Consider the following 20,679-nt stretch of genomic DNA (forward strand, 5'->3'; position numbering starts at 1 on the left):
TCCTGGTGGGACATGGCCAATGCAGTAAGGCTGGGCTGAACCTGCCTGTGCTCATTTCCCTGGTGTGGCATCTTCATTTCGGACCAGTGGGTGCATCAAGGGTTCCACCTCGCAGTTGGGGTCTAGTGGAAGTTGATGCACTTTGGAGTCAGAACTTCCTTGTGTCAAACTATAAAGAAGTGAGAATAGGGCCCAAATGAAGTGGTTTTGCTTTGTCATTTCCCAGGTCATTAATCTGGATGGCTTTCTCTTTTTCCCTCTAAAGATATAGGCACACCACGTTACACTTTACCCCAGGAACAACCTGGTAAGATCCAGATCTAGATCTGCAATTAATTCAGAGAGCTCCTCAGGTTTTGACAGTAAGCGTGGTTGGCTTTGATTACATGGAGGATGTGTCAAGAAGGGCTTGGGCTGAAGTCTCGTCCAGCCTTCATTTTCTAGCAGCAACAGAGGATTTGAATATAAATGGAGTCAATCCATGCAGTATTAAACCTAGGACTGTTTGTCCTTCTCAAAGTCTGTAACTGCTTAAATTTGTGAGGTCTCAGAGGGATAGCATGGAGGAGCTGAAGGCTTCTGTTCCTCCTTAATTTTGAAGCTGTACCCCTTGCTTTTGGGGCTGTAGAAGCAGGTGGATGCAAGACACTGGTGTAGAGTTTACTCAGGTACCACTCAGTGCCCCGCACACCAGCTACCTCCAGGTAATTTTCCTCCGCTGTAGCCATTTATTAGGGAAAAGCAGATGGAGGAATCATGCCCTGCAAGAAAGGCGGGGATTTGTACCTGCCTCTTTGTTCTGAACATCTTTTCTTGCCTTTGACTCCAGAGAGACAATCCCTCCTAGGCTTGCAAAGCCCCTCCTGAAGTCAGAGGCAGATAGAAAAATTGATAAAATGTCTGTTAATATTCACCCCGCTCTTTCCTTTACTGTGCCCCGATTTGGATGCAATGGGCACTGCTCTGCTGGCTTCATGGACATTGTGACTTGGGGGCACCAACACCACGAAAGGAGCTGGCCATTTGCAACTCAGCATGCACCCAGCTCCTTCGTGGCAGGGCATAGCTGAGTAGATAAGTGATGTTCGTGATGTTTCTCATCTAAATTTTGTTTTCCACCTGTCCTTGTGTCTCTCTCTCTCTCTCTTTCTACGTCTCTGTGTTGTTTTGCATGTCACCCTCCATGCAGGTGGAAAAGCCTAGCGTAAAGCCTTCCAAACCAAAAAAGACCACAACAAGCCATAAACCCCTGAAAAAGGCCAAAGACAAGCAGATTGCATCGGGCCGGGCTGCCAAGAAAAAGAGCGCCGAGACCTCCAACACAGCAAAACCAGAGGACAAGGAGAAAAGTAAAGAGATGAACAATAAACTGGCTGAGGCGAAAGAGTAAATGTCACTGCACTTTCCTTTCTTTCTCTTTTTTCTTTTCCTTCTTTCTTTCCTTTTTTTTTTTCTTTCCTTTGATTAAATAAAGGCCACAAAATTAATTAGAGGCTTCTAATCTGCTTTTTGTTCTGATTGTATTAGAAGCTTTTCTGTTTTATTTCCGAGGAGGATTAGCGAATCCTTGTTTCTGAGGTCAGGTTGTTCTGCTTTGCCTGCACAACACGGCTCTGCACAGAGTGAGGGCAAGCACAGGAGGGATGCGGGAATGCACAAGCGGGGTCGTAGGAGATGAAGGTTATGGATCAACTGTGAGTACATCCAGCAGCCTGTCCCTTTCCTTTGGCTTGGTCCTTCAGTGCTTTGACAGCGTGGAAGTGCCCGTCAAGGGGCTGTGCTCGCATCCCACGGGGCCCTTTTTGGGGTAGGTTTTTGTTCAGTCATCTCCCACTGGTGTCAGCAGGCAAAATCCCTTGGAGAGGATCAGAGGTTCATTTGTGGTGCCATGGATTTGCCATAAATCTGCTAGAATTTGTGGTGTGGCTGAGAGCCATTTCTTCTGGTGAAACCGGTGGGAGTTTTGCTCCAGAAAGCAACGAGGAAGGAGATCCCATTGTAAATAAAGGGCCAAATCTTCCCCCAGGGTAGCTGGGGGAAGCTGTGGTTGCACCAGGGCAGCTTCACCCCTCAAGACCACTAGAAGGCCTTGATTCAAATTAAGAGGGAGGGAAGGTGCAGAGAGCAGCAAAGACTTCCCAAGAGCATGGCAGGCCAGTATAGGTTATCAGCAGGTTGTTCTTCCCCATTGTTTCACCTAGGATATGCATCTTTTTAATTGTTCCTGGTTTGTTTTGAATCTTGGTCTGTTTTCTTCACTTCTGGGGTGCCAGTAGACAGCGCTAGATTCCAGAAAAAAAGGTTTAGTTTGCAGGTGTGGCCTTCCAAGGAATAGAAAGAAATGAGTCACCAAGGTTGGCTAGAGCTGTCGGCCTCCGTTGTTTTGACTCTACTAGTTGTTGGAGCCCGCGTTGGTTTGTAAGTATCCTAATAGGACCTTAAACCAGTTGCTGGGATCCCCAGACTCCCTTCAAGCAAGATCTCAGGTTTTCAATCTTACCGTGCCCAACAAGACCCATTTGGAAGCTGCAAGCAGAGGGGGACCATTTGTGAGCAAGTATGGACTAGCCAAGCACCTTCAAATTGATTGGACTGGGTGGATTTCCACAAGCTGGAGGGCCAGACTGGCACTAAATACCACCAAATTTGGGTCATTGAGTCAGTGGGAGCTGGGTCTACGGTCCCAACCCAAATTTACGTACCTAACTCCTGTCTTGGGTCCTACATACATCAGGATTAACCCTGATCTGACCAAACGGAGCTGTTAAAGTCTGCTGTCGCAGTTGTGCAGAATAGGTGCAAGTGAAGGTGCAGGGTCCTTCTTTGTTTTTGCAGCTCCATATTTCTATCCTAACACGCAGTCCAGCTTGAAACTTCGAGAGAGTAGACAATTGGGAAGAACGAAGCGAGAGATGGGAAGTAGGGCAGGGAGGCGGTGTAAGAGAAGAGCTTCAGAACTGTGTTGCTGTAAAGATGTTTGAGTGAGGAAAGTCTTGCTGCTGGGACATCTGAGAGAAGTGAAACTACCTAATAGGAAAAGGGATGGGCCGGGAGGGTGAAGAGTCCCATTTTTGGAACCTCACCCCGTTAGGATGGGATCTCTTGGAAACAGGCATGAGTGATGGGCTATAAGGCTGAGAGACAGTTTCCAAAGAGGAGGAAAGCTCTGTGGTATAAGGATAGTGACATTTGCTGGCCTTAGTGATGAATAAATGCCAAGTTCGGTGTATTGTGTGATGTGTCCTGTTTGCCTTGCGCTAACAGCCTAAAGCTTTGAGTATAAGTAAGTGTAGTGTTCTGAATTCAGTGGTGTATTTCCAAGCTTAGCTGTGTTAGAACTGTGTGCTATGAGCTAGTCAGGTTGTGTATGTGGAAAATATATATTCATATATAGAAATATATATATTTAAACCTCCGATGTTTAGGAGGAAACCAGGGAAATCCTCCAGGAAGTAAAACTGTGGAAATCTTTGCGAATGTAATGCATTTTCGATGTGCATGCTCCATGGAGACGCTGACCTGTCCATAGTGACCATTGCTTTTTCTGAGTGCTCAGAAGCCCCTGCAGCACTGCTCGAGTGCAAAGCTCAGCTCTGTCTCCAGAGCAGCTCGGCGAAAGGCTTGCGCTGAATTCGCGGAGGGGAACGCAGCTCCCAGCTCTTCCCACCCCATTGCACAAGGGGCAGCTGGCCAGAGGAGCCACAGCTTCCGAGATTCTGTGTGGTTTCTTGGCATTTAGGTGCTTCATCCATCTTCACACTCTTCAATAACGTCCCTTCTTATCTCAGGATATAGCAACAGCCGTGAAGATGACGTGTGGCAGCAGGCAGAAAATGTCAGGAAGGCACGTAGACAGTTACCAACAGCCCAGCACGCTGAGCTCACTGCACACATAGAAAGACCACACAATGCCACGCTCCTGGTTATTTTTTTGCCCTAAATTTCACATTCCAAGTGACAGCGCAGTTGCCACCATCTAGCCTTGAATTCAGTGGTAATTTAGCCCTTGAATTCAATGGGAACCAAATTTTGCCCAAGGGATGTCAGTAAGAGCCATGCTCCGACCACCTAACCCAAGCGTATCCACAGCCTGGATCAGTTACTCAACATCCTGGTCCTCAAGGTTGCTTCTTCTCCATGAAGAGCATCCATCATGGTGTTTGAATTAAATATGAACAGTGAGTGGTCAGAATGTGGCCTTATATTTCCTTAATACACAAAGGTTTTGGAGGTTTCTGACTGCAAAGCTAGACGTGAAGGGCTTGCCAGTGGTCAAAGCGCCTTCTTTAGTGGAGTCACCTTCCAAGGGCCATTTATCTGCCTCGTTTGGACACCTCTCTTTGGGTGGGATGAATGAGCCTTGGAAGGTTTCAATTTTTGCAGAAAGAGCCTGGGAAACCATCAGGGCCTCCATCTTAGAGGGCCACCGAGTAGGGATGTGAATCCTTCCTTTGCTCCATTGCACCAGGTCCTCAGCATACATCTGAGCACATGGTTTAGCATCGCATTTAGTGCCGGGAACAGCAGTAGAGTCAGGCCTCAGGGTGAAATCCTGCATTGCTCAACCTCCCACAGACTTTCTGCCCGTCCGGCCCACTCAGGTTTATCAGAAAGGAGACAAAAACTCTGCCGTTTCAAGTTCACTTTGGACTCTGAGCTTGTCGATCCCACTGGGAAAGAGTGCTCTGCTGTTCTGTTTCCAGCTACCACAATGCTGACTGTTTCACCGCTAACTTGTAATATGTTTTTGCTTTCCTTGTAAAAAGAAAAAAAAAATAATGTTTTGCTTTCTGCCCTGTGAAAGTTCCTATGCTGTCAGTTGCTTGCTTTCTCATTTTCACTGTATTGTACTGTTTCTCCTTTCTGCAAAATGGTGCTAACTGCTTACTGAGCTCCTGTTTTCTGACTGCTTTGCACACCGATCACCTGCTTCTTCATTTGCAACGCATCTGGTGTAAAAACCCATGAATTCCCATGAATTCCACAAACTCTTGCCTCTTGGAGGCAGATAGGAAGTGTCTAATTAATATTTTGTGGCCTGGGTTTGGTTGCATATCACAAATTGTCTCTTGTAATGTGTTAAGCACACCTCCTCGTGGTGCTTTTTCATTCTTGCTGTTCGTATGAGAATGACACAGACACACACACACACACAGACACACACACACACAAATTAATGTATAGCCAATTGATTGTGACGTGCTTGTGATCTTTGCTTGCTCAAAGGGTTTTTTCTTTTTTTTTTTTTTCCAATGATAAATAAATGCTAAAGACGAATACCACCTCCTTGATCTTGTTTTCTCGATAAGAAGCACAGCTAAGTGAAATACCCTCCCAACCGTAATCAGGTTTGGATGCCCGCCCTCCATGCCTGCTGTAGGGATACAACTGAGCTGTTGCAGTCTGACTCCCTTTAGGTGCCTGCTGCCCTCAGACTAGCCTGACGCGAAAGCTAAGCGTTTGCAAAGGTGAAGATGGACAGTGAAGTCATGTGGACGGAGCAGGTAGTTGGCTTTTATTTTATATACGCATACCGTGTGTTGAGCAGAGCGTCCGTGCGGTGAGTGTCTGGCATGCCGGCTGCTGCTGCACCTCGCTCGTGTGCACGCTGCACCGGAGCAGAGAGCAGACACCGGGCTCCTCCGGGAGCTGGAGGGAGGGGAGATGCTGTGGCCCCAAGTAATTTATTTACACGCCTTTTCCCAACTGCCTACAGCTTTCGCTTGTGCCCCGAACCTCCTGAAGGACCCACGAGGGGTCCAAGGGCTATAAATCCATGCTGAAAGGAGGTGGCAGAAGCTTTGGACGAGCACTTTCAATGCACAGCAAGCCTGGCCAGCTTTGAACAGGCACTTGGCACTGTGGAAGTGCAAAGCACTGACTTGTGCATCGGTGGGAGTGCTGGCTCTCTGGGAAAATAGTGGTTCAGAACAAAGCAGGGCTGAGGACACAGCTTGGTTTCAAAACGGTGAACCCTACTCTTGGTTTCATCTCTTTTTTTCTTTTACCTAGCCTGTAACCTCCTACCTGCAGTTTTTATTTTTGACCATGTTTTCTCTTTTAATGGATATTCCAATAACATCCCCACCTACCTGGGAAAAATTGCCTGCTTTGGGGCTGTATGCTGAAATCTCTCCTCCAGCATTGTGATGCTGCCTTCCATGGAGCACTGACCTTTTTCTGCATTGCCATTGCTGGGTGCTATTTTTCATCACTGCCTCGTTTACAGCTCACTTTCTGAATTTATTCCATCTGTGACTACATGCTAACAACAATGCTGCTTTCTGATGTCCTGCCCTATCACTGCCTTCCCTCTCCCTTCTCCACCAGCCTCATCCATTCATCCATCATGCATAACTACATGAGTTCTGAAGTGTTTCGGCTGGGCTGTAGGTCCTGGGATTTATCATTTCACCCCTCCATAGTTCATACTGGAGAAAATGTTCACTCTTAAGAGACCGGTCATTGATGGGGCTTATCTGCGACAGTACATGTTGGCCTGCAAAATGTTTCCACCAAGACACAAAGGCAGAGTGTCCTTCCCCTGCCGCAGCATGGATGTGTGGTCTGGTCCCACCCAGGCACCCACTCTCAGTGCTGGAGAACATCCCCTTGCTGCCCTATTGCTCTCTGAAGTTGCTCCACATTGCAAAGCCTGCACACTTGGAGGGGATTTGATGGTTTTCTAGGAGAAAGTACCTCCTAGATGCTTTTCTAGCAGACAGCAGGACCAATTGGGCTGAGACCAAGCATTTGGGACCTGGGCTCCCTGTTCATCAGCCATCACTGTCTGAATCCACTGCTACTGACTAACTCATTAATCTTCACCACGTCATTAGTGACAGGCACTGCCCACCCATTCCCAAGGGCTGTTGTGAGAGTGATGTCTCTACAAAGCGCTGGAACTGAGTTACTAAAAATTAAATGCTTTGTCTTAGAAGGAAATTTGGTGTGGAGGCGCTGGCTGGGTGTAATCCGGTGCTTTCAGATGCATCGTGTGCTCACACACCTGGGAGACTTGTGCAGGGGAGGATGAAGAGGTTGGGGATGAAGAAATTGGTGCCTGATGTTCTCCATCCCTCCCTTTGTGGGATGTTGCCATTCCTGGCATCAGATGGGAGCTGGAGCTTGTGTGGCTTGGGCACAGGACTGAGGTTTACTTCTTGCTGTTACCAAATCTCTGAGCTTCCTCTGAAAACCTCACTGACCATTACCTTACGTCCCTGGCTGGTAAACCAAGGATGAGCAGGGGTATTTCATCAGCTGACATGTCAGCCCTTGTACAAATGCAGCCTCTTGCTTCTCAGGATCCTTTGGACTTGGGGTTTGTTTAGAGATGTGCCAGCGCAGGAGAGAAAGGGACTCTTTAGGAAGATGTCTCTGCCATAGCTGGCACCTCCTGGCATCCAGGGAATAACCACCCTCCCCAACAGCAATGCCAATATGAGCTGAAGAAGAGGAGCTGTGCAGGAAGAAGTGTGAAGACATGACCGTGTTCAGCGCCGTGAACAGAATCTTGCACATTGCTGCAAAATATCGTGATGTGCAGACACCGACTTCAGCTCTCCCCATTTCGAGCAGTGTCTTGGTAAGTTTGATCCAGTTGGGGATTTCACAGCCTGCCTCAATTTGCCCTTATCCCCACGAGGTTTTTGGGCTGGGAGTGATTCCAGTAATGCAGCTGAGCCTATTCACAACTCAGATGTCTGCGGGGAGGGGTGGCACAGCTCTGAGTACTTCAGGACTGGCTGTTTATCGTGAACTGTGGAGATTGCTTGTAACCAGACTTATTTTCTGTTTCAGGGCGCCTTGGAAACAGCTGCCTGATGAGGACTGTCATGCGGAGGAGATGTGAGCCCAAGGATGAAAGAAAGGCCTGCTAAGGGATGCAAGGCACCTTTGTGCTGTCTAAAACGCCAGCTTTCCCTGCAGGGAGCCTAATCCACGGAAAACAACTGCCAGAAAATGATGGATGAGGAGTAGTGACAGATCCTGGGGATGTGTGAGGGCACTGGGGCATCGTAACCATAACCCCTCCTTCACTGTCAGCAGTTTGCTGGTGCGAGAGATGGAAAGGGGGAACACTTCTGAACCCCCATCTTGTTGTCATCTCTCCACCTCCCACCCCACCCTAGCCAGAGCCACGCTGCAGCCCTCAGCCCCCAAGAAAAGCTGATTCTTCCCATATATCTGTGAGGAGCATCCTGGCCTGTGTCAGGAGTAGTGCAGCCAGCAGGGCCAGGGAGGTGCTCGTCCCCCCATGCTCTGCTGTGGTGAGGCCGCACCTTGAGTGCTGGGTTCAGCTTTGGGCCCCTCGCTACCAGAAGGACATCGAGGCCCTGGAGCGTGTCCAGAGAAGGGCTCCGAAGCTGGGGAAGGGCCTGGGACACAAGTCCTGTGAGGAGCGGCTGAGGGACCTGGGGGGGTTTGGGCTGGAGAAGAGGAGGCTCAGGGCAGGCCTTATTGCTCTCTGCAACTGCCTGAAAGGAAGGGGTGGGGAGCTGGGGGTCGGCCTCTGCTCACAGGTAACCAGGGATAGGACCAGAGGGAACGGCCTCAAGTTGTGCCAGGGGAGGGTCAGGTTGGAAATGAGGAGACATTTCTTCTCAGCAAGAGCGGTCAGGCGTTGGGACGGGTTGCCCAGGGAGGTGGTGGAGTCCCCATCCCTGGGGGTGTTCAAGGCAAGGTTGGACATAGCGCTTAGGAACATGGTTTGGTGGGTGACATTGGTGGTAGGGGGATGGTTGGACCAGATGATCTTGGAGGGCTTTTCCAACCATAATGATTCTAGGATTCTACCCTGCCTGGCTCTGGGAGGGGTCTGGGTCCAACCACGGGTGAGGAGCACCCTTGCAGGGCTCCCCTGGTGAATTGGTGCTTTGGAATCACAAGGCAGCAGACATCCTTGCTCCTGCTCCGTCCCCTCTCCCCAAGTCCTTCTCCAGCTCCTTCCCATGCATTTTCAATGCCCTCACCACCCCACCATACCCTGTCCACCCTCCACAATGTCTTCTTCTTACCTTCAAACTCATTTTCCCACCATCCTCCCTGCAAGCCTCTGCCCCACAGCTACTTCCCCAAGCCTTCCCTTTCTCCCACTTTCAGCACCTCCAGGGCATCCCAAATACCCACCTCTACCAGGGATCTTCTCCTTCCCCTCCCTGAGTTACTGTCTGGTGTCTGGTCTCGTCTCTCTTGGACTGTAAGCCTTTTTTCTTTGCCTGTACTGTGTGGTAGCATTCGCTGCTTGGAATAAACAATACCTCACCCTCCGACGGCCCTTTTCTTTCTCTCATTTCTTGGTGTGGCTTCAGTGGCTGTGTCTGCAAGTGCCCGGTGTGTTTGTCCTCATGGCCAGTCCTCAGTCGGTCCTGCTACCACGGCTCTGTCTGTAGTCTTTTGGGATGGCTCTGCTTGTGTTTCTGTTCCTTGGTGCCTTTCTTTCTTTTTTACAGCCACAGGGACAAGCTTTGTTGTCTAAGTGGGAGCCTGGCATATTCAGAGCTGCGTGACTGTCTGTCCTTTGCAATTTTGATGCATCTGATAAGAGCTTGGCCTTTCTCCAGCATTGTGTAGAGATGTCCTGGGCTGGCAGGTGGCTCAACAAATGCAGCAACTGAGGAGAACAAAGGAGAAGTCTTGTAGCCCAGGGCAGAAGAAGCTGATGTTAAAAGAAATGTATTTCCTATATGTCAGAAGAAACCAACGTGGAAGAAATTGTGTTTCTCGACACAATAGAGAAAGCAGTGGGTAGAAGTGCATCGCTGGAAAACCAAGCAGATTCACCTCTCAGGGGAAGAAGCAGAAGCTGGCTTAGCAGCAGGGCATGTTTCAGAGATGGATGCACAGGAGGCTTCTGGAGGTTCAGAAGATGCCCTGAACATCTGCTTCTTCCATCTCGGGCTTGGACTTAACCTGCCCATTGTCCCTTCACCCTGTGAGTACAGCAGGGACCCAACTGTGACGAAGTCTCAGGGGGCCCCCTGCTCTCTCCTAGCTCACTGTCAGCCTTCCTTTTCCTAATTTATTGCCTGACAGTGCTATTTGGTCCATGCTGGCTGGAGGTCTCAGTACACACCACTCTGCCAGAAAGCAAAGGAGACTCTTTCCAAGCTGAGCGAACAGCCAGGCTCACAGTGTGGCCATCAGTCTTGGTTTCATGGGCCATTTGCAGATGTTAGGTCAGAAGACCTAACTCAAGGCCAAAGTGAAGCTTGTTGGGCATGGATCAAGCAGTGCTTGGTCCCCCAGGCTTCCTTCTGTGATGTTCTGCCTGACTTTGGCAGTGCAAGAGCACACAGAAGAGAGGAAATGTATGGGGAGGGTCAGTCCTCCCTATGAGAATCCTGAAGATACACTCAAGGACAAGTGAGACCTGCAGCTGGGTTGTGCTTGACTTCTCCAGGCTGTAGGAATTTTGGTGTAGATACTGGAGTGATGCAGTGGGAAAAGAGGATCACTTGGTGTGGGCAATAGCTCCCATACCTACTCCCTCCTGCTGTGCTTTCACTGTGCCTCCTCTTCCTCCAAACTCATACTCTAGGCTCCAAAAGTGAAGAAGCTCTAGAGCAGTGTAAAATAACAGCCAAAAATCTCAGCTGCTCAGCGTTAAGGAGTGAATGTATTTAGGACAAGATGCCTGCATGACACTGGGGTGTCTAGATTAGATCCAGACCCAGGCTGAAGCAGTTCGTTTGCCTGCTGTAACTTGCAGGTTTAGCTCCCACTGCTTGGTGCTGCTGCTTTTTCCAAGGGATGTTACGGAGACCAGATGTTGAGTACAGCACTAAGGCTGTTTCCCAGGACAAAGAAGACTTGTGTTTCTGTCACTGCTATACTGAAAGCAAACTTGGTGTGCAAAGTACAATAAAGCATTCAGAAGAAGTGACTGGCCATGTTTTCTAACCTCATTGTTAAAGTGTGTGCCCAGGAATCGATGAGCATATGTCTTCCAAGAGACATGAACCTGTCACTGCTATCCTGGGCAAGCGCCCCAACCAAGAGGTCAGTTCTTCCCCAGAGGAGAGCCGTCTCCTCACCTGAGTTATCTGGGAAAGAAGAGACAGATTTCTCATGCTTCTTTGCAAAAAAATATCCCTTTGATGTCAGACTTCACAGATATGGGTGCCCAGAGCTGTGTTGCTGTTCCTGAGCCAACACAAGAGGATTTCTTCTACTTCTAGTTGCTCTTGAAAGCATCGTCTAATTTTCCATGTGCCTGGAGTTGACTCTGCTTTATGACTTCCGAATAGTTAAACTGCTTTGAATGAAGATAATTTTGCAGAGGAGGATAAACATCACCAGCTCTGTTTTGATGTGAGGCCACCAAAACCTTTGGAGAAACAGGGGTGAGCCATGGGCAGGTCCCCCACATTTGTGAACAACGGGATAACTCCGCCAGGACCCACCATCGTTGGAAGCAAGTTTGGACTCCAAGGCACAAGAGCACAGTCCTTGCAAGGGATGTTGCCCATCAGAAGTGTCTGGAGGTCCTGGTGTGCTCCCTGCTTTTACACCAGGACCAGCAAAGAAAAGACCATGCCAAGTGTGTCTGTGGTGGTCATCTGGCTTTTTCCAGACACCAGGTGCTGCCTCTGGGAAATGAACCCCTGCTGAATTTTCTACGTTTCTGTCTCTTGGCCGTAAACTGAGTAATGATCCGTCACCTCCAATCCACCCATTCTCCATTTCTCACCTTGTCACATCACGTAATTAACCTCTCCTACACAAATGGGTTTCGCCAGGCAATGGTTGGCCGCCGACAGCCCTCATGCATGCAAAGATCTCCAGCCTGTTTCCTTGCTTGGCTGAGACAAAGACTATTTCTAAATGTTGCTGCTTTTGTGTTAGGACTTGTTACGGTTCAGGATCTGTCTTTCTTTCCAACCCTCTGATTTTCACCCTCCCAGCACACTCTTCCCAAGGCCGGTACCCGGGGCTGGACCTCGTTGTGCAGCCCCACAGAGAGCAGCTGGGGCTTGTGAGAGGCTGTGCAATGCTGTGTTGTCCCTGGGCACCAATGCCTGGGGAAAATAATGTAATTACCTCCCCCTCTATACTCCTCCCTGCTTAAAACAGGTTCTGAATGAGATTTACTGGGAAGGACAATCACGCGATTCTATGTATTCAATGCAAACAAAGAGGATGGGGATGGGGATAGGACACAGCCTCTTTCTCCTGCAGGAGGCTGGCTCCTAGCCAGTCTGTGCTACAGAATCACAGAGTCACATCTACATGGCTGTAGGACGCACACACTCACGAGGAAAGGGCCAAGGGATTAAAACGGAGCAGTAGCCACCCTGCAGACACGCACTCTACATGCCAGCCTTCATGGCTGCCTCAGCAGAGGCACCATAGTGAGGTTGCTGGAAAGGGTGAGTTCCCCTGAAAACTCCAGCAGGGTTGGACACCAAACCCAAGGAAGACCTGGGATTAGCCTGGCATTGCCCTGCTACAACCTGGAGCATCACACAACACAGACGACCTGAGCTTGGGCCCCATAGGTGCTGCATCACCCCATAGTAGACCAGGTGCAGACACCTGGCCGCTTCCTTGGCACCTGGAGTAGCTGCGGGCAGCTTTCCACCTTCCCAGTGGTGTGCAGGTGCCCTCAGATGTGCTGCCCACTGGCAAGGACATGCCGACCTCTCCAGCCTTCTCCAGAGTCCAGAAAAACAGGTCCTGTCCCAGCAAATGTCCGCGCATCGGCAGCACAGGGCTGGTTGGACCTGACATGGACAGCTTCCCAAAGAGCTGCCCTGAATTATCCCTCATCCTTTTATTTAGGGTGCTGGGCTCACCCCATTCCCAGTTAGGCAGCCAGTAGGCTGGCAGGACTCCTGCACAAGCTGTCCCCAAACAGTGACACTGGGGACACTGGGGAAAGGCCTTGCCAGCCTCTGCCAACCACTTCTGGCAATAAATGGCTCTTCCCTGTAAGCACGAAGGGCAGGACGAGGGCGAGTATTTGAGCAAGAGCTGTCCTCCCATGGCTCAAACATGGTGTTGCCCCATGAACCTCTTGTACAGGGCAGGTTTGTCTCAAGTGTCCCGTTTTTTTCTGGTGTCATCGGCCAAGGAGATGGTTATAGCATCTCTTCTCCTGGCCCCAGTGCCAGCCTCGCCTTCCCCTCATGAAGATCCAGGCTGGGGTTTTTCCCTACACAAAGCCAAGGGCAGGCTTGGGAGGACACAGGGGGGGTCTCCTTAATTCAACCACCACACAAAGATCCATTTTAAAGCTGAACAGGTTTCTCCTGCTTCTCCATTTGCTTTCTGCAGCCTCACAGATCCCTCCCCATCCATCACACGTCTTGCCTCAGCCCTGGAGATCTTCCTTCTCCTTCTCCTTCCTCATGAAGATGAATTCCCCTGTTTCCTACACTTTCCTTCCCTCTGCACCCCCTCCACTCTCTTCCTCCAACAAACCCTATCCTTCCCTCCAACATCCATCCAGAGACTGTCCCCACAGCATCTACCCTACCTCCAGAGCCTTGTTCCCTCTTGCTCCATCCAAGGCCACCCCAAACCTACCCTACAGGAGCTGTAGTTTCCCCACAGCATGTGTTGCATAATGCAAACTTGGTGCTCACGTTGATGCTTCTCTGCTGTTTTACCCCAAAGACAGAGCTGGCCCCAGAGATCCTACAACACAGATCCTACACCTCAGTGTCACCAGCACCTCCTGGTGTCACCAGGGGTCACAGAGGTGCTCTTGGATGGGGTTTAGCACATGTTAGCTGGGCTTTCTTTCCTTCTTTCTTTTTTTTTTTTTTTTTTTTTTTTAATGGGCACTGGGCACTTCCTGAGCAGCTCAAGAGCTCCCCTGCGCTATAGGGCTTTCCCCGCCTGCCTTGAGGGAAACAAACTGCTTCTTTGTGAGACAATTTTAGAGCGAGGTGCTCTTTCGTTGCAGGTTATAATCAATTGGCAAGCATTTTTCATAGCTGACCCATGGTCCTCATCCCAGCTAAGTCAAGAGCTCCAGCCCTCCCGATTTTATGGACATCCATGGGTTTTGGAGCAGCTCCTTGCAGGGACGAGGACCAGGCTCACCAACCATCCTGAGAACATACCAAACACGTGCGGGCTGCATGGGAGTGCTCTGCAGAGCCAATTCCAGCTCGGGGAGGACTTTTTGTTTTGGTGCAGCAGCCAGTTGCTCTGCCAGCTTTGCAATGATGCTCTTTCTCTGCTTGCAGGACCCCTGAAAAAAACCCTGGTGCTACAGACCAAGAACCAAGTACCTTAGTGCAGGACCAATGCACATGAAGCTGAGCACTTTCTTCTGAGCAACGGTTGGAGCAAACGTATAGTCTGCATGAAATGTGTATTGTCTGGCTGGCATATAATAAAGCTGATGATCAGAGTTGAATGATAATTTCTCTTGTCTCCCAAGTACTGAGAAGTTACCAGGATCTGTATAATGCAGTTAGCATGACTGTGCCTTGATTTATTTTCAGTAAAGTCAGAAAAAGAAAATGGGTCCAGTTCTCCCTTTATTCAGTGCTGTGAAATGGCACTGGTTTCATTGCTCTCTCTTATTTACACAGGCAACAGGGAATTCAGATTCATAGACGGAAGCATCATACTGGGTTTCAGAGGTTATCCAGGAAGCCTAGCTGACACTCTCAGCAGGTCTTTTCAAAATCCTTGGAAGCTTTATAATGCACTATAAATTCTCAGCCATTGTCAGGAACCCACATTCAGATGTTACCAGGTTAAAAATGTCTTGTGCAGCATCTGGAAGAGCAGCTGATCTCCCTGCTATTGCAGTGTAGCCAAGAACATCTCAGGTCTTTTTCTGAGGCTTTTAACACCCAATTTGTTCAATTTGCCATTTATGGTAGATCCTGGACAAGACACCTCGATGACAAATTGGAATTAGAGATCAGAGTTTTTGCTGAAAAATTGTAAAGTACAAACTAGAAATGTAGGAGAAATGCTTCTGGTTCATGGGATTAGTAGGCGTGTTGTGCTATATCTCCATCTTCTTTTTTGGGTGAGGCTGCCTATGTCCATATGATGTATGCAGCACTTAATGAGAGATGTACTCCAGCCTAACAGCCCTGCAGATGGCCAAGAGCACGAAGCATCCAGACTTTAATAAATACCTCTAGGTTTAGCCTGAGGATTGTGGCACTTGGAGCAGGATTTTTTTCACCTTGCACAAGCACTAACCTTAAGCAGAAGGCTGTTTTTCCCCCCGGAATTGATTACTCAAGGCAGCAGAGGTAGGGAGACATGGGCAGATTCCATGGAGCACGGCAGCTCCAAAACCAGAGTCCAGTTCAGAAGGAAACTGCCTTGGGCTCGGAGAAGTTGTCTAAGTATTTCAAAGTGCAAATGCAAGCCCCTGGCCCTGATACACCTCCTCCTCCTATAGATGTGCTCCTCATATACAGACTCCTCTGTTGGAAATCAAGAGTATTTCCAACCTTGGCTGGGCCAGCTGTAGAAGGAGGTCTGACTTGTAAATTCAATCTCCTCCTGCAGTGCCCCTTGGTTCCTACTGCTATTCCTTATTCATATTGTGCCACTGCTCAGGCACCCCATGACGGCCAAAATCCCAAGGGTGCCAAAAGCTGCACAGACACGGGACAAAAACACTGGGACCCGCCCAAAGGACCTTGAAAAGTAGTAATAACAGTGCCTCGAGATCCTGATGGTTGTGTCGTGAGTTCTCTTTGGCAACAGGAGGTTGGAAAGATTCCCCTCTTCTTGCTAAAGGGATAAAATACAGAGGAGTATATGTAGCGACATGGTTTGTACAAGCCAAGAAGAAACTAGAGTAAATCCAATCACTGAACCATTGCAAAGCACCTCCGAGAAGATGTGAATAGCAACTAATGAAATATTCAGCACAAAGGGAAGTAGATTACATGCCTGTGAATAATTGCACTGAGCGTGTGCCTCGCTTACTAGCTGAAGGGGCCTTGTAACACATGATTAAGTAATTAACTTTTTTTTGTGTATAATTACCATGATTGCACAATTATTAGAGAGGAGCCTGGTCCAAAGCTCCAGCGCCAGACGTCGTTGGCCTGCAGGAAGTTTTGCTCCAGATTCCTGGAGCTGCTGGTGTCCCGGGGCAGAGGGACCTCGTGGGCATCTGGCTGCTGCTCTCTGATGTCCGATCACTTATCTCTGATTCAGATTCTGAGAAAAAATTGTCAGCCAAGGATCTTATCTATATGCCATCATTTGTAGTAATCCAGATATCCATGGCGGAAATCAGAATAAGCTTTTTCCCCTGAAGGTATCTGATCATCAGGAAACAGATTTACAGGGGCAGAAAACCCAAACCCAACATTCAACAAAATACCGACTGTTTTTCTGCCTCTTCAGCTCCCTGGAGTGGTTCTGCACATGGTGAGGGCAGGAACAAGCAGCCACTGAATTTCATTTCACCAGTGAAAGCTGTGAGGAAATGTTTCTGAAGTAGGAAGGTGAGATTTCATGGACGTAGGCTTTGAAATGGCAGTGTTGATTTAAACACTGACCCAAATCAAGGCAGAAGATGTCCACTTTAAAAACATTTATGTAACTCATAAATAAACTTGTTTGTATGTGTGTGTGTTTTTCCCAACAAAACTAGGCACAATATTTCAGACCAACCAAATAAAAGGATTTAGGTTTCATTTCATATACAAATGCAATGCACTGATTTAACTTGAGTGCTCCCCCTTCTCATCCCAAATTTTTCATTTTGCCACAAGCTGGAATATTAAGAAACGGTAACAATTTCTGTATCCTGACAGATTCTGTTTTCCATCACTAATATTTCCCTCCTCTTCCTCCAGGTGACAACTGCTGCCCCCAGAACTCTCAAAAATAATCAAGTTACTGACCATCATATATCCCACTTGGTTTATTGTACACCATTTCTTACCGTGCGCCTCTTTATAGATTGCAAAGTGTTCAGTGCTGGGAGTTTTCCCCATTTTGGGCTATTCACTACTCTACTCATCTTTCACTTATCCTGAGGTGTTACTGTAATAGATGTGATTAATAGGAATTATCCTCCCACCAGCAAGACTAATTTTGCATGACTGGTTTCATCGCTGGCATGCTTGGTACATCCATACAGCCTTGGCTGTGCTTTGTATCAGCAGTGGTGCAGATGTGTAAGGCTGGTGGAGGGGAGGGAATTCTCCAGGCAAGCAAAGCCAAGGCTAACATAAGAATAATGCAGGAGACCAGAAATGAGAGCAAGGAAAGGAAGAGAATATTTCCAGATCAGAAATGAAATGCAGTGGAGGGAGATAGAGGAAGGAGGCAAAGCTTTTTGACCCCCAGGAGGTGGGTAATAAAACCGAGCCATAAAGGACATGCCCCCAAGGGAGAAAAAGAAGAGAAAGGTGCTCACAAGTGTGCTCCAAACTTGATTTCACCCTTTGCAGGTCTCAGGATGCACGGCTTGGAGGACTTGCACTACATTTCAGAGAAAAGCACGCCCAGGGCTGAGGGGATGTACAGAGTTCACAGGAGGCACTGAGGGCATTAACGTGGATTAATGATGCAGAACTCCTAATCTGAAGGGTTATTTCCATGTAATGAAGCAGCGGCTGAAGGAGCTCGGAGGCTGGGGGGAGCTGTCAGGCAGATCCATCAAGTACCAGCGCAGAAACAAGCGGGGATTCAATTGGGATTTGGGGCCAAGAGCATCTGTGATGCAGAGGCCAAAACTATTGAAGCTGCACCTCTTGGATTTGCCCTTCTGATTTATCAGCCAATTCCTCAAGAGGGTGTGAATATCCCCAAACTGGCTAGTTCTTTGCTGATTTACACAAGTCAGGGTCTTGCTAAACGGCTAAGTCCAACAGCTCTTTCTAATGCTGCAAATAGCATATTTTACTATAATATTTTGCAGTGATTCATAGGTGACACGCTTCCTTGTTTCTTCAAGGCTCTTAAAAATCCTGACCTGAATTATTTAACCTCCATTCACTCTCCCTTTCCTCCATTGTGTTCTCTCTTTTGTTTCCTTTGCCTTGATGTGTTTATCTCCCACTCTGTCATTCCACTCACTTCGTTTCTTCTCCCACCCTCATACATCTTTCATAATTTCCCCCTTTTCGCTCCAGCAAGGGGCAGGTTTTCCTATGCGGTGGCAATCAGCTTTTGTGACATATCTAGGTTACTGTCAGGACTCCTTCTCTGTGTAAAATGCCTTTCATTTTTTATGAATCTGCTTTAATAATTTATCCCCTATCAATGATGTATAATGAAATCACCATCCTGAAATGGCTTTTCTGTGTTGGGGTAATGGAACAGGGAGGGGCTGGAAGGTACAATCCCCGGATGGTATTTTGGTGCAAGATAAGCCACAAGTTTCAGGGGAAGAAGAAAGATGAATTAGCTGAGAAGACCCAATAGTTTGGGGTCTTATCGCCCTCACCACAGCATGAATTGATGTTGTAGTCCTGGTGGGCTACAGATAACTGTGAAGCAAGGCTGGCAGGAGACATGTTATTTTTGTTAGAAGAAGAAAATGGATTTCACGTTGAATGTCAAGGCTGGTAGCTCCTTCAAACCAAATAATACTGTGGTGTCAGACAAAACTGGAGATGTCTGAATCCAGATAAGTGAACCAATGTCCTTTAAAAAGAACAAGGACATGTGCCTGTGATCACAACATGGATTATCACAGGAGGTGTGTATGAGTTGGAATTGTCTTTTCTGGGCCAAAGTCTTATGAACAAAGCTAAAATTTCTGTTGGTCTTCAAAGTACAGATCCCACTACTTTTGGAGGAGTGTAACTTTAAAGTAAGTTTTAAAATGGTCTGTATCGAGTGCTTAAATGGTGTTTTCCCATGCACAAGGTTTAACTACCTTCCCAAGCTGCCCAGTACAACAATAACGTGTGCAAAGCTCGGCCCAGTATTAGTCATGAGACATCCCAAGAAATGCCTTTGTTAAGTGCTACCTGCAGAAATGCACAGTTGTCCTCCCTCCTGAAAGCAGCCCAGCAGTTCAGAAAGGGGTGACTAATGGATTTGCTGCTTCTGTTTAGGTACACACATATTATTCATAATTACCTCAGTGACATCTTCATTCGTCTTAATTTGCATGGCATAATGGAAATGATGTGCTGGATTTCCTGGTGAAAAGTGTGAGGAAAAGGTTAAACTGAAGCTGTGCTTCAAAGCGTCACTACGAGATTTGGGAAAACCTTGGTGCTCCTTATGCAGCCACACTGTCCATGGTGTCCATCACTTTTCCCAAACAGGGTTTGGGTTCAAAGCATTGGAAGGCTTCACAAATGTATAGATATGAAAATATATGCTCTAACTTTAATTAGGATAGACTTTTGGTTTTGAAGATTGGGTTCAAAGGTTTTGGGATGGAAGACGGAAAGCCACTTCCTCTCATGATAGGATATTTTTGATATGTTTCTTCTAAACTGCTTTCACACAATTTTCTCTGAAATGGCAGACATCTATTACTAAGGGAGCTATAATGGATAAGAAGGGCAATGCATCTCTTCCAACCTAAATAATCCAGTTGTTCGATGCTGGATTTCTAGCTGCCTGAAATATATCATACCCTTTACTGAAAAAAACAGTATATATATATCTATTTTAAAAAAAGAAGAAAAAAAAAAAAGAAAAAGAAAAATATAATGCTAGCTTTCCACTGTGGTGAGGAAAAAAAATCCACCTCCTGTTTATATACATATGAATTCCCTTATATTCAGTGCATCTAGCTGAATTTTTGATCGAAAGGGTGAGTGATGACGATCCTCATCCACTCTCCCCTGAGTGCAGAGCATTTCTCATCTACAACATCCGAGCATCCCACCTTGCGTGCTTCAGATGTTGAAGTCACTTCACATTATACATGGTAGAAGGAGTGTCCCCAGCCTTCTCCCGCAGCAAGATAGTTTCAGATATACACGTGAAGCAAGCAACATTGTTGGAGAAAAATCTGTTTCCAAACTTGCCACATTGGGAAAATTTGTCACAAAGTACCTTTTGATACATTAAGCTGAAAAATGAGGTTTATTACAGCCTGTCTCCAGCAGGACCCATGGCTCTGTTACTGTCTGATCAGATTCCTGCTGTGGGACATGCTGGCTGGAAGAGCAGGGAAGCTCCAGTTTATTATGGACATACACCCTATCTTAAGGACAGACTGAGCCTGGCCTTAGGAGGACACAAAATGAAGCAAGGTTCGACATATTTATCCTCTGAAAGAGACTCCAGACCTCTCACTAGTCCATATTGTCCTGGTTATTCCATTGTCCCGGTTATTTTTCAAGTGTTTTTGCTACCTCTCCTCTGATCCAGCTAGAGCTGGCCCTAATAACTCCAATACACTGGAGAGATGACCAGTTGAATCCAATAGAGAAACTCCACGACTGCCACTGTCCCTAATGGGACATCGAGGTGGTGTTGCTCCATACTCAAGCTGGTAGCCTAGTTTAATTCAAGAGCAATGGTCACAACAGCAAAGCTGTGCTATAGTTTGCCTCCATGAGGGGATTTCCTCTCCAAACAACCTTGGAGCATTTTTTGTCAGTCTGGTCACCCAGAAGACTCCAGTCCTGCAGGTCCTGATGCCTAGCTGGGATCTGCATGGCCCATATGTCTATGTAAATGAATCACAGAATCATTAAGGCTGGAAAAGCCCTCCAAGATCATCTGGTCCAACCAGCCCCCCTACCACCAATGTCA

The 20,679-nt window shown here is 47.7% G+C and overlaps 1 protein-coding gene across 1 annotated transcript in view; it reads left to right on the top strand.

Moving 5' to 3' along the window:
- Nucleotides 1-14,358, top strand: part of MAP6 (microtubule associated protein 6) — a 37,049-nt gene extending 22,691 nt beyond the window's left edge. Inside the window, exons 3-4 of the mRNA XM_080559335.1 lie at nucleotides 1,190-1,386; nucleotides 14,202-14,358. Coding sequence (XP_080415461.1) covers nucleotides 1,190-1,386; nucleotides 14,202-14,271 — 267 coding nt within the window. The 3' untranslated portion in view covers nucleotides 14,272-14,358. The remainder of the gene's footprint in view (nucleotides 1-1,189; nucleotides 1,387-14,201) is intronic.
- Nucleotides 14,359-20,679: the final 6,321 nt, after the last annotated feature.

Source organism: Anser brachyrhynchus (assembly GCF_964034855.1).
Source record: "Anser brachyrhynchus genome assembly, chromosome: 1".
NCBI classification, from domain to species: domain Eukaryota; kingdom Metazoa; phylum Chordata; class Aves; order Anseriformes; family Anatidae; genus Anser; species Anser brachyrhynchus.